We start from the raw sequence: 14,035 nt of genomic DNA, 5'->3' as shown, positions 1-14,035 counted from the left end.
TGCAATCAGTGTGCACCAAAATGCAGCAGTTAACCACAAAATGCTGTGTTTTGCCACAAAAATGCTGTGCTTCGTCCCCCCGCCCCCAATATTTTGTTACAAAAGTGAAATATTTGGCCAAGGAAGTGGAAGTTGCCCCACGGAAATGGAAAACGTGTGAATTAAAATACAATAGTTGACCACAAAAAAAGTTGTATTTTGTTCCATTCCTGGCTCAAGAGTCACCAATTTGGCTGGAGAATTTGAATGATCTTTCTGTGTTTATCAAGCATCTACATTATCACCAGAGATTAGAGTGGAAAATGTGAACTAATAATAATACTGTAACTCAATTTTCCATCGTTGCCGTCGAGAGCAGCTCGATAACGACCCACGTTACAACTCAGTCGAGCCCTGCTTGTGGCGCCATTGGTTACAAGCGCCGTCGATAGATAATCTCTGACCAATCGACGGCCTTACTGTACATCGCCGCTGTCCAATCACAAGCCGCTGAGCGGCCACTTGAGCTCGCCCCTAAATAGTCGTCAGCTAGTGGTCGAGTCAAGTCATTTAGTAGAATGGTCGAGATGGGTGGTACGCATCTTTAATGGCCTCAACTCAGCTTTTAAATAAGTTATAAATTTCACTTTAAGCTACTTGTGTTATGATTAAGGTGCGAGTTTGCATTTGTACGTAACTTAAAGGTAAGTTTTCCATCAACACACATCTTTTCATTACTGTTTTTCTTCGAGCGTAAGAGTCGGGTACGCACGCACGCACGTACACACACACACACACGCACGCACACAAAAAGAGGAAGCTAACGTGTTGTGCTAACTCTTCCTCCACTCCAGCAGCTGCTGCTGGTGCCCTCACTTTTTCTCTCCCTGTTTTCGCTATTTAAAGTCGGACTCTTTGGGGAAGGATGTCAGTCCCCGGCAACTCGCTCCAACAGCCCCGTGTGAGACGCAGCAACGCGGGCTCCCCGGGCTCGTTCGGAAACGGCGGATGTCGCCTGCACCCGCTCCGCGCCACCGTGCCCTACCAGCTGCTGCGCGGCGGCCAGGGCAGCCCAACGCGGCCGTCGCCGAGCCTCCACGGCGGGGCCGCCGCGGGCAGCCGAGGCTCCAGCCCCCCCTCCAGCCCGACTCTCCTCCTCCCAGGAAGTAAGCAGGGACTGTCGTCCGAAAACAAGGACGCCTCCTGCCCCCCGGACTCGCCCGTTTCCAGAGGTAAACAACACACACGCTAAAAGTATGTCACGCCACGTTATAACTCTTCATTTTTACACACACACACAGTTTATACAGAACCAATGTGAAAACTCATAAATCAACAGGTAATAATAATGAAATGGAAAACTTGGGAGTTCATTTTCAGCAGAATCATTTTCAGCAAACACAAAAGTTCAACCAGAATTCCTGTGGTAATGTGCTTCAAAAGTCGGAGTCTAAACCATCATCACCAAAGACAAAAGTGTAATTATAACCCCAGCAACTCAAAAGACAAACAAGTTGAAATGCAACCAACATTTTTGGGCTAACTTGGAATTGTAACTATCAACACAAAAGATAAAAGTGCGATTAATAATCACACGATCTCCAGAGTGGAATATAGTGCTAGCGCAAGGGTTAGCCATGTCCCCCCCTTGGCGTCGCACTCAAGTCAAAATCACGCAACTAAAATATGAATAGACTATTTACGCCAATAATGAGTCTGCTGAACAGATAAAGTATTCCTAAGACGATTGGCCAAAGCAACTGCATGCATGACAAGAGAGTATTAGTTGACCACACTTTTGTATGAACATTGAATGAAGGTTAATAATAATAATAATCAGCAATACTGCTTTGGGTTAGCATCTAATGCAAATAAGCATTTTGAATAAACTGGTGACCCTCGTGTTTACTGCAAGTTACACTATACAATCTACACAATTTTTTTAATAGGTAAAAAAAAAACAGTTGTCAAGATTGACTGATATTAAATACTTTTATTGTGAAACATTTTTGAGCTATGTCACCCAGTACTACTAAGCACATTATGCTTCAAAAGGTGTTTATTCAATCTTTATTTTGACCAGACTGTTGACTTCTTCATAAAGATCAAGTATTATATATATTAAGGGCAACTGTTTAGCACGTCTGCCTCACAGTACAGGGGTGCCTGGTTTGATTCCGGCTCCAGCCTTCCCGTGTGGACTCTGCATGTTCTCCCTGTGCCTGTGAGGGTTTTCTCCGGGTACTCCGGTTTCCTCTCACATTCCAAGAACATGCATGGCAGGTTAATGGAACACGCAAAATTGCCCCATGTGTGGTTGTGAGCACAAATGGTTGTTCATTTGTGTTTGCCTTGTGATTGGATGCAAACTAGTTTAGGATGTACCCTGTCTACTGCCCAATGATAGCTGAGATAGGCTGCAGCACGACCGCGACCCTTGTAAGGATAAGAAGATTAGAAAATGGATGGATGGATATTATGTGTTAAACTAAAATCACCTAAATTGAACACTTTTTGTTTTTCTCTGGGTCATTTTTTTCAATAGTGGACAAAAAAGAAAGAGGGGGAAAAAAATCTTTATTTCTCGACCAATATACTTTTAGACACATACCAATATACCTCCTGGAATATAAATTGAAAAATGATTGAACAAACAATTATTTACTGGTTTCTGAGTTCAAAACTTTTGTATATGTAATCATGGAAAGGGACCTTACCTTAACATTTTTTGAGTTTAGAGTCATAACGGCTCTCCAAGGGACATCATAACTCAACCCTGCCCAAGAACCTTTAGTCTGTAAAAATTGAAATTCAAACTTAATTTATTGAAAAAAATGTGCCAGAAACAAAGGTGTGATAACTTGGAACCCCAAAATTGGAAGGTTTGGTAGTTCAGTCAACGTTTTCGGGAACATTTGGAGTTCAAACCACCAAAATAATTAAAGATGGATATGCAACGCTAATAATCATACCTTGACATTTTCTGACATGTCAATGAATGAAGTTACCGTATTTTCATGACCGTACGGCGCACCGTATTAAGAGGCCCAGTTTCAGTTACTGGTTCTATTTCTGGATTTAACACATACACAAGACATACTTCATTATTGGACGCAGGCATGGTAAAACGTGCACTATCTTAAAAAAAATACGGTAGCATGCGTATATGCCGTCATATGTTTTTAAAAAGACAGTGGGAGCAAAACTGAATTTGGTTGTACTGCCTTTTTAAAAACATAGACTAGCGTGCATGCAATCCTACCGTATTTTATAAGCTAGTGTACGTTTTATCATGCCCGCATCCAATAATACAACATGTCTTGTGTATGCGTTGAATATCGAAATAGCACCCTTAACTATCACGATGCTTTTTGATACGGTGCGCCGTATGGTCGTGAAAATGCTTTTTAAGGTTGATTTTGGGGTGCGTATTATAGACAGAATTTTACGGTATGTAGGGCTTTGAGCAGAGTACTGGTTCACATTGCTGATTCCATCTCCTCTCAATGTCTGTTGTGGCTTGTTTTCACTGCAGGATTTGGAGGCGGAATACTGACATAAGCACAAAATGTTTTTACATGGCAATGAATGAATCCAGCAACTTCCTTATAAGGCTTTTGACAGTGTAGTCGTCCGCGTAGCCTCGAGTGGACCCGGTTTTGGCTTGACCATTTACCACCATGTTTGTAGGTGGAATAGTGATAGAAGTAGGAAACCGTTTTGTATCTCACCGAATGAATTTGTTAGACATTTGTGTTTGGTTGTTGGCAGGGTAGTGGTTCACATCATTGGCTTAATTCCCACTGGTTTGGCTTGTGTTTCTACCGCAGCATTTGTAAGTGAAATAACCAGGGCTTTGCAATATCTCTGACACCCGAGCAGGATTCGAAGGAGGAATACTGGTGGCAGCACATTTTTGGACATGGCGATGAATTAATCTCATCAGACACCTGTGTAGAGCTCTCTGTAGTGTAGTGCTTCACACAGCTGACTCAAGTCCAACTGGTTTGACTTTTTTTTTTCTCTCCCCAAAACAGGATTTGTTGGTGAGATAATCGATATTTGTGCATTCATCTGTTGGACACGTGTTATGGCTGTTGGCAGCATAGTGGTTCACATAGCTGACTTAAGTTAACACGGCTGCCTCACAGTCAGGAGATTGGGGTTCAAATCTCCTTTGGAGCGTCATATATTCAGTCAGGCCTCTCAAAGCCGATCATCAAAGAATATTAATGCATACCTCTGCATTCCTCCGCCCGGGATGACCGCCTACCTTGATCAGTGTAGCGTGTGCATCAGGAAATGAGAAGGCGCACTTGTCTTCTTCTTCCACAACAGGGCATCCATTTCCCGGCCTGACCGCATGCCGAGCATACCTTGGTTTCAGAGAGCGGCGACCTCTCACCTCCCGGCCGGCGTCGCGTATCGGTGCCACCTTACTGTCAAAACACACCCCAGGGACTGATAATGTACTCCACATGCATGCTACCATTAGATTAGCTGGTAGCTGAGCCGCAACCCTGGATTCTGCAGTCTCCATCTCCTAAAATGTGCATATTTTTTTTTCAGTGGCCCATGCAACAAAAGCGGTACTGTTTGGAAGCTGAAAACCAGCACAACGTCAAACTTAGCAGAAAGGGGGCATAAGTGTCATATTCCGCATGTCGCCGGCATGACATCACTTGCCTGACAAACTTTTTTTTTTTTCCCCTGTAACAAAGAGCGTCAACAAAGTGGCAGCTGTGCTGAAAGGCTCCTGTTTCATTGTGGCCCGGGTCAAAACTGCAGAGTCGGACCGAATGTGAAAAGCGGCGCCCAAATGGTCGATCTGCTAAAACAGCTGCAATGTTTTTATTTTTTTGAACGGCGTCGTTGGCACACCTTTGTTTTTGTCTTGCAGTGACTCGTCGGTGCCTGCTTGTTTTGTTCGAGTTGAACTTGTGCAGTGATGCTAGCAAAGCTAGCAGGCTGTTTCCTGACCAACTGAGGGACACATGCTGAAGCCTTCTCTCATGCTCACAGCCAACATTAACAACAGACTCCGCCCTTGTGTTTGTTTTTTTATGTTGTGCGGTTTTTAGATTTAGGAAAAGTGTTGAAAGTTGACCTCCCTTCACGCCCAAATGGGCATTATTTATTTAGAAATTCTCAGAACTTTGTAGCAAGACACAAAGGATCTAAAAATATTAGAAAAATGAAAATATACAGCGTTACCTTGACGTAAATGTTGAATTTGTTCCGTGATCGCGCCAAAAGGCCCAAATATTCGTCTCAAGTCCCCAATGAAATGAAAGGAAATGCCATTAAGCCATACCAGACACCCCCCCCCCACACACACACACACATCCACACAAAATTTTGTGACATGGTTTTTTTGAGGGAGGGCACACTTGAATATTGTATAAAAATACGAGGCACCCAACGTAAGCGATTTTCACCATACAAGCTGAAAAATTGCGATGCACGCACGGTAAGGCCGCAATGAACTTCACCCCAAGCAGTAGTTTCTTGGTGTGTGTGTGTGTGTGTGTGTGTGTGTGTGTGTGTGTGTGTGTGTAATGTACTGCACACCAGAAGGAGCGGCACAATATCCACTGAATTGAAGCAAGGCAAAGCGATTTTAATTATTTCCTTTTTATTAACCTATGTCATTACTATGTTTTCATAAAGTACAATGATGCTATTTTTCTTATTAAAACGCATTAAATCATAGTTTGGTTTGGGAAGCTTGAACGGATTAATGGCATTTTCTTGCATTTCGATCGGGCGAGATGACTTGAGATGCAAGTGTTTTGAGTTACAAGTGTGGTCACGGAGCAAATTAGTCGTACCTCAGGACACCATTGGATGTATGTGTGTTTTCCCCCGAGTCTGCATGAACACCTCTGCGCCCGTGCTTTCACCGGTTGGCACCACATTTGTTTTCACCTTTTGCTCTCCCGTTCATAAACCACTCGCTTCGCCCTGGAAATGCGGGCGCGATTCATTCCCTATGTCCACTAAAGGCAAAGTTTTTATTACAACTCCAGCCTGAAAATAATCACTCTTCATCCCCAAAAATCGGGATGCTTTGATCGTCTTGGCCAGGCTCACCGGGGGAGATTATTCTGGTCTGGCAAGTGCGGAGACGGTGGAAAATAACCACAATCCCCTGCTCCGAGAGGCCTGGCCGGCCCTGTATCAATATTGATGGAAATGTAGCCCGTCGTCTTTGTCCGTGGAATTGTACTGTAGCCCAGTGAGCTTACTTAGGCCATACCTTTGGCTGGACGGGCCTGTATGTTCTACCAACAATGGCTGCTTGTGTGTAGGGGACAGAGAGAGGGGCGCCTCGGGTTTGGAGTGTGTGTGTAGAGCAAGGACAGAATGTACAGCATCTTTAATGCTCATCATACGCAGCTCTTGAAAGGGCCTCGTATTGTACTGGAGTGCCAACTTGACAACCCTAATGGACTTCTTGTTGCTAATGTCTTTGCGTGCATGCAGTATTTATGCGCTTTGTGTTTGTGCACAATATGATGAGTGTTCTAGCGAAATATGCCAAAGTGTTCGACAGGAAAGTGGGGAAAAAAAACCTATAAAAACACACTGCTACAAAAATATTACATTACATTTAGTACGTACGTATCGCGTCGTAAATATAAAATATTCAACAAAACTACTGAAATATTTGATGAAAAGTTACACTAGTTGCAACATAAAAATCAAAGCGAGACTTTTTTAATCAAAAGATTTACACAGTAATGCGTAACTTCTTGACCGGGGGGAAAGAAACTGCAAAAGTAAAACAAATATATATCACCCTCTTACCCGAATATTAGAAATAAATACACAAGTATTATGACAAACTATTGGAAAATAGTTAAACAAAAGTCAACATCACATGAATGTTAGATGGGGGAAAAAAAGCAGAAATATAAGAAGATAAAAGTAGTGCAAAAATAGACAAATATTATAAAGATATTTAATCAAAAATACAAAATATCGGATGAATGAAAAAAAATATATGATGAAAAAATATTGGACGAATATTTCAAGAATCCTCCCAAAATATTTGACATATAGCATATGAGATCGGGGGGGGGGACACATGCATGGCAGAGGAGAATTGAGATACAAAAAATATTACACAACACTTTAAAAAATATAAAAAAAAAAATACAAATATTAAAAAAAAAAATTATGAAGAAAAACATTTCGCATACCAAATTTAAAATACCAAAACATAAGACAATGGTATTTGCTGAAAGATTCTCAAAGTAACCCTGACCGGTCCAACCAGGCAAGCCTAATGCACTTTTGATTGTTGGGGCTTATGTCCGTGCGTGCATGCAGTATTAATGCACTTTGTGTTTATGAGCTCAGATACGGCGGGCATGACATCGTGGAACCGAAAGAGCTTGCTTGTTTTCTTTGTAGGAGCGTCATTGCACAACCGGGGCTTTCAGTCCACTGTGAACTTTGTCATTTTGATGCAACGCCAAATTCAAAACTTTGCTCTCTGCAGCTTGTACGCTTGTGGATGTTCCTGCTGAAGATAGCCGTGGAAGTATGATTGAAAAACGTGTGTTCCGTGAACAGTGTCCATTCTTAAGAGTGCCGCAACCTTTGACTTTTTGAGGTCACGAGGCATTTTGCGAGCCAAAATTTGACTTGCAAGCCAGCTTCGGATGCGCCTTTTCTCAAGTGAAAAATCGAACAATTCAGGTACTGTAACGCCCTGGTATGTGAGAACACTCATTAGGAGCTGCTGCAGGCCACAACATGCTTAAATACATTTCATAAAAACATTTTGTTTCTTTGCGTTCTGTTATTATTATCCACTACAGTGTAGACGAAGCCCAAAAAAAAAAAAAGCTATCGGCATTATCCATCCATCCATCCATTTTCCAATCCGCTTATCCTCAAAAGGATTGGGGGGGTGGGGGGTGCTGGAGCCTATCCCAGCCGTCTTCGGGCAGTAGGCGGGGGATACCCTGAACCGGTTGCCAGCCAATCGCAGGGCACACACACACACACGAGCAACCATTCGTGCTCACACACACACACACCTAGGGACAATTTAGAGTGTTCCATTACCCTGCCATGCATGTTTTTGGAATGTGGGAGGAAACCGGAGTACCCGGAGAAAACCCACGCATGCCCGGGGAGAACATGCAAACTCCACACAGGGAGGCCGGAGCTGGAATTGAACCCCTTACCTCTGCACTGTGAGGTCGACGCGCTAACCACTGGGCCGCCGGGCCGCCATCGGCATAATAATTATTATAATTATTTCCAAAAACGATTAACAACTTACATTGTCTCGTTTCTAGCAGAAAGGTCCAAGTTGCAGATGCGTAGCTCCAGCGCCATTCGACGGACATCTTCCCTGGATGCCATCACCGCCCCGTACCTCACCGGACAGTGGCCCCGAGATGTTCACGGGCCTTACCCCTACTGTATGAAAGACAAGTCCACTCAGGTACACCGAACCAGTCACAAAGGGAAAGTGGGATGTTTCGTGTCAGGTGTGAACGTGTCGATCTGGAGTGAATTTGTTATCTGTTAAGATACTTTATGGGGTATGAATGTAATTGTCAATGTCTTTTATATCTGGTGTGACTGGTTTATTTCTGATGTGAACACATTTTATACCGAGTGGAAACAGACCCGCATGTGTTTTTACGTCAGGCGTGAACGTGTTTTAAATTAGGTCTGAACAGGCCTCTTATCAGGTGTGAAACCTTTTGCTATGTCACTGTGTTTTGCGAGCCTCTTTTATGTCAGGTGGGACCGTGCGTGCTTCATTGCGTACAGTGGCAGGCCAAGGTGTTAGATGCCAAATATGTTTTCCGAGGTTTTAACATGTTATACCAGATACACTGATGTACAAAAAGCGCTCCAAATATGATAAATGACTTTTCTAAAAAACTATTTAAAAGTTTTATATTGTACGAATTTACATTGTATGGATGTATCTCATACCAGATCTGAAACGTGTTGGTACGTGTGAAACTGTTTTAATCCAGAGTGAACTCGCGCTATACTGTGTGAATTTTTTTTTTGGGGGGGGTGTAAACATGTTTTGCATTGTGTGAATGTCTTTTAACAGTGAGTGAGCAGGTTTTGCGCCGTGCACTCGGTGTGGAGGTGGGTTTTTTTTTTTTGTAAGTGTGAACAGGATGTACATTGGCGTTATACAATGCTCGTGAAAGGTTGATTCTGATGCTTCAGTCATTGCGTTATATCAAGTGTCAACCCGTTAGAATGCATTGACTGAAGCAGTCTGACTAACTTATGTCCTGGCCGTGACATCCTTTATCATGTGAACAACCAAAAAGTTTTTCCTGCCTTGTAAGTCTTCGTTATTTTAACTGAACTTGACGGCGATTATCCAAACAATGCCAGCGCAGAGTAAAGCTCCGGTCCACACATTTGCTGCTGAAATGTGAACTCTCGGCGAAAGAGAACAGCGATCCCCTCGACAATCCTTGAACAAATACATTTAGAAACTTCCCCTCAACAATTGCTCAAAGACCACTTCTTGCTAACCGTGCACAAAGGGACCTCGGCCATTTTTTTTTTTCCTCTTTCCGAACTATGCTGATGGTTTGCACCTGTCCCCCGGGGTGAGGACAAATCCCCCTGCTCACCACCTGGCCCTCGTGGCCCCCGTGGAACGCCTTCCCTTTGTGTGGCAGAGGGCCCATAGACATGCTAATAGCCCAACACACAACGTCTTTATGAACATAAGGAACCGCCGAACAAAAGCCGACTCATCAAACAGCTTAGACCCCAGCCCCCCCACCCCACCCCCCCAATTAAAACATTGCATTCGAGTACCCCTGCCACGATTGGGCATCTACTGTACGCTCCGCTACTAAGCCTTGTTGAGGAAATCTCAGGTTGAAGAGATACAAGTGGAATCGCAAAATAATCTCCCAGCACATTCCTCAAATATGAAGGCAACATCAGTCTCAAAGACATGTGGACTTTTTGTCAAGTCGTGTACTTGGGGGGGAAAAAAAACAAAAACAAAAGTCCGTATCGTAAATTTCGACCTATTACATAACAGCTGGTGTGAAACACAATCGCACATCCTATAAAGAATACTCCCGACTACATTCATACCTAATAACGTGCTTGAGAGAAAAACCTGTTAACACCCGGTGATGCGTAATCACACCCAATATAAAATATCTTGACACAATCCAAAACATTCTCACCTGCAATGAAAACACTTCACACCTCATCATGTTAAATATGTTTGCACCGCTTGATATGCATTTGCAGCTGCTGTTAAAAACACTTTCACGCCACGTGTGAGACATGTTGACACCTGATTTAAAAAAAAAAAAGAGAAGAAGAAAACCTTTATTCGTCTCACAATGGAGAAATTCCAAATTTACAGCAGCAAAGTTATGAAAGGAAGAAAGTAGAAGAACAAAAGTATAGGCGCTGCTGTAAAGGCAGCCATTCTCGCGGCGCCATCTTGAAGTCATAATAACAAATAAATATACATCCAAATAAACATTCACCCCTTGTATAAAACACATTCGCATCTGGTACTAAACACACCTGGAATTAAACCCGTTTACATCTGATAACAAAACATGTTTACATCCGGTTACATAAAATAGGATTCCACCTTGGTTATATACTGGAAAACAGGTCACACCTGGTTTTACACACCTCATGATTATAATTTGTGCATTCACTCCTGGTCCAAAACACATTCAAACAGGTTCACGCATATTCTCGCCAAATGTTAAAGGTTCTTACAGAGTTCAGACGACAGAGTCGCACATGCCAAGCCAAAAGTCGGTGCTGACCTCAGCACCTGATATGAAAACACTTCTGGACCTCATTCATACCGGCTTTAAGGAAAAAAAAAAAAACATTCACACCTGATTTAATACGTGTTCACACGTGATATAAATCAAGATCAGTTCTAATGCAAAACACATTCACACCCGTTGTAAAACTGGATCTTTTTTGTTCTCATTTAGACCAAAAAAAATGTCACATGTATGCCAGACCAGAGGCGTACACGTCGAAACAATTCTGCTTTTATTGTTTACATTGAACTTATTCCGGATGTGGTTTGAAACGAGACCTCCCACACGCAAACCAAACGGACCTTGTTTTTTGACCCGTATTTTATGGCGGCTCCGCTTGCTGATTTTCAGACATGAGCAGCAAACAATTCGGCCTCTTCCTCCAACCATCCTTAGAGGCATGCATGTCATGGCGTGCAATCCAAACAATCGGAATTCCATGGAAAGCGGCGGCGGCGGTGCTGATTTCCTGCTTTGGATTCTTGAGGATGTGACCCGCTTGCCGCTCTGCGTGTGGGATCGGTCGCGGAAAGTTTCTATCTGCACGCCGACTCGCTATCTAGCTTCACGCTTGCTTCTGCGGGCCAAAGGGGCACACGACTGTGACGCCAGACACGGTTGTCATTGCCATTAAACATTTTTAGAAACAAAGAATTCAAATTTGGGAAAAATAGTAATCTGGTCGAAAATAAACCAAAAAATGTTTAGTTGACAATAAAACCCAATCTCATTGGGATGAAAAACTTGCCACGCGAAGGCTACCCTAGGCCAAAATTTCTGCCCCAAAACTCGCACACGGGCTAAACGGGGAGGTTCATGATAGCATTCATTTGGCGCCATCCGTTGAAGGTACAACACAAACCAAAATTTGTGTTGACACTGGCTGGGCCCCACGTACTGAAATTATTATAATTCAGTTATAAAATGAGATTCTTCCCATAAACTTGAAATGTTCGTTAAATAGTGTGCATTTCTTGATTAAAAAAAAATTGGTATTTCAATTAGGTCAAGGACCGATGTTGAAGTGAGTTGAGGTGGTTCGTTTTGGCTTATGTCGCGCTGTTGTCGTCATCTTGTAATATCGTGGTCCAAAGGAACTATGTTGAAATCAGTCGAGGAGCTTCATTTAGACAAAAGTAGTGCTTTGCCAACATTTTTAGGCCACTGAACGATGTTGAAGCGAATTGAGGAGCTTCCTTCATACCAAAGTAATGAACTGCCATCATCTTGTGGTTTGGTCTTTCATTTAATTGGAAGGGAAAAATAAGATTTTTATTTTTTTATTTTTTATTTATTTTATTTATTTTTTTTTTGACGCCCCCTTCCAAAATTGGAGATGTTATTTTGGGCCATATCGCCCAGCCACTGCGGTGCATTAAATTAATTTTTTCCATGGTTTGCGATCAGGTCAAGGCAAGTCAAATCACATCTCTACCACCCGGACGTGTCATGGCGCCTGTTGTTTACCAACATAATGAAATAGTCAAAGGTGTGGGGGGGAAATGGATTGACGGATGGCTAAAGAGAATGTACTTCTGCGCCTTTCAGACTCCAGGCATGTGGATGGACGACGGGGCGGACCAAGGGAGTCCTCACCAGAGGTCCGCCTCCTGGGGAAGCGCAGACCACCTCAAGGAGGTAGATGCTCGCACACACGCACTCGCTCCCTCAATCTCACGCTCACTCTCCCACCACTTTCTCACACACACACACACACACACACACACTGCAAACTCTTTCAACCTCACTCATTCTGTCACTTCTTCACTCTTTCGCACTCACACATTCTCAGATTATTCTCTCTCACTCACTTGCACTCTTCCCTCCTCACTCTCGCATGCCAAATTTTCCACCACACTCTCACTGACTCATAACTTTTCTCACAAGAGCACTTACAGTCCTTACTGACACACTCTCTCACATTCTCTTAGCTCATTCTCTCAACCTCATTCATGCTCTCATTTTTCTTTTCCTCTGGCACGCATTGTCACACACACACTCACCACCGTGCTCTCATTCACTCCCTCCGACACTCAAACTTGTCCTCATTCCCTTCCTCTCTCACATGTTCTTAATTCATTGTCTCGCGCTCACTCTCCACTAACTCTCTTGCAGTCAGTCTCTACCTCACTCTTGCACACACTTTGACACAACTGTCACGCACCTCAAATACTCTCTCACACACAATCAAACTCTCTCTCACTACACACTCACCAGTAACACTCACTCACTCACACTGACACTCTCACACTCATTGATTCATCCGCTCATTCCTCCTCTCTCAGCAACTCTCACATTTTTACAGTCACTCGATTTTTCTCAAACTCTCTCTCTCTCTCTCTCTCTCTCTCTCTCTCTCTCGCTTTCTCTCTCCCGTTCTCTCTCTCCTATCTCTCCCGCATTTTCTCTCTCATGGTCACTCCCACAATGAAACTGGCAGCTGCCGCGACACGTGTTTTTGTCATTTTCCCGGGGGTTTAACTCCCCATGTGTCTTTGCTTGCGCCGCGGTCAGCCTTTGCATAAGCTTTTCCGTTTCTAATCCGACCGCTCTTCCCTATTAGGCGTCCAACTCTAAATTTAAGGTCTTTCTCTCCCTGAAGCGCCACTGCGCCGCCGCCTCCCATATTTGAACTGCAAACCACACCGCCGCATGTGTGGGAGCGTGCAAAGAGAGCCGTCTTTGTGGTGGCGAGCGGTGAAGACCGCACCTTTTGTCTGCATAGCACAAGTGCGTCTCTCAGGCCCATAAAGGGCATCCTGTTTTCGTCTGATACAGAAGACCCCCCACCACCACCACCACCACCATCAAGCCCTCCCTTTTCACTGAGCTCGGTTCATCATCGGACGTGAATGGCTGCATCACGCCCTGCGTTGTTATGAAGTCTTTATGAGTTCAAACACTGTTCAAGCAATGTTGATTTGCTCCGAGGTGGCGTGCGATGAGGCTTTCAAGACCCCAAAAAAATGTGACGGGATCATTGCGTGATCATATAATGACATAATAGCAAGCAATATGGAAAGTCCATGTAATTGCCCTTAATTTGACGCATGTCTCGACGGAGGTTTGTTTGTCACAAAGACATTTTTTGACATCAGTACCGGAGGGGAAATAGTCACCAACTCTGTTTGACGTCGATTTAGACCTTCACGCTTTTATTTGTCAAAAGTTGTGATGATAAATAGCAACTAATAGGGAAATCAAGTGGTTTCATAACGATTTGTGAGTTTACCAAG

At 43.5% G+C, this 14,035-nt stretch overlaps 1 protein-coding gene across 4 annotated transcripts in view; it reads left to right on the top strand.

Annotated features, from left to right (window-relative positions):
• Positions 1 to 398: 398 nt before the first annotated feature.
• Positions 399 to 14,035, top strand: part of LOC109521061 (glucocorticoid-induced transcript 1 protein-like) — a 22,733-nt gene continuing 9,096 nt past the window's right edge. The window contains exons 1-4 of one of the 4 annotated variants that reach the window (XM_019878692.1): positions 399 to 683; positions 886 to 1,211; positions 8,295 to 8,443; positions 12,348 to 12,437. In XM_019878692.1, coding sequence (XP_019734251.1) covers positions 905 to 1,211; positions 8,295 to 8,443; positions 12,348 to 12,437 — 546 coding nt within the window. In that variant the 5' untranslated portion in view covers positions 399 to 683; positions 886 to 904. Of the gene's footprint in view, positions 684 to 836; positions 1,212 to 8,294; positions 8,444 to 12,347; positions 12,438 to 14,035 lie in introns of all 4 variants that reach the window. The other 3 variants (XM_019878690.1, XM_019878689.1, XM_019878688.1) reach the window with 3 other exon arrangements.

This window comes from Hippocampus comes, unplaced genomic scaffold (genome assembly GCF_001891065.2).
Source record: "Hippocampus comes isolate QL1 unplaced genomic scaffold, H_comes_QL1_v1.1 scaffold315, whole genome shotgun sequence".
NCBI lineage: Eukaryota > Metazoa > Chordata > Actinopteri > Syngnathiformes > Syngnathidae > Hippocampus > Hippocampus comes.
Note: the sequence above shows the minus strand (reverse complement) of the source record. Positions and strands in the feature narration are given on the sequence as shown.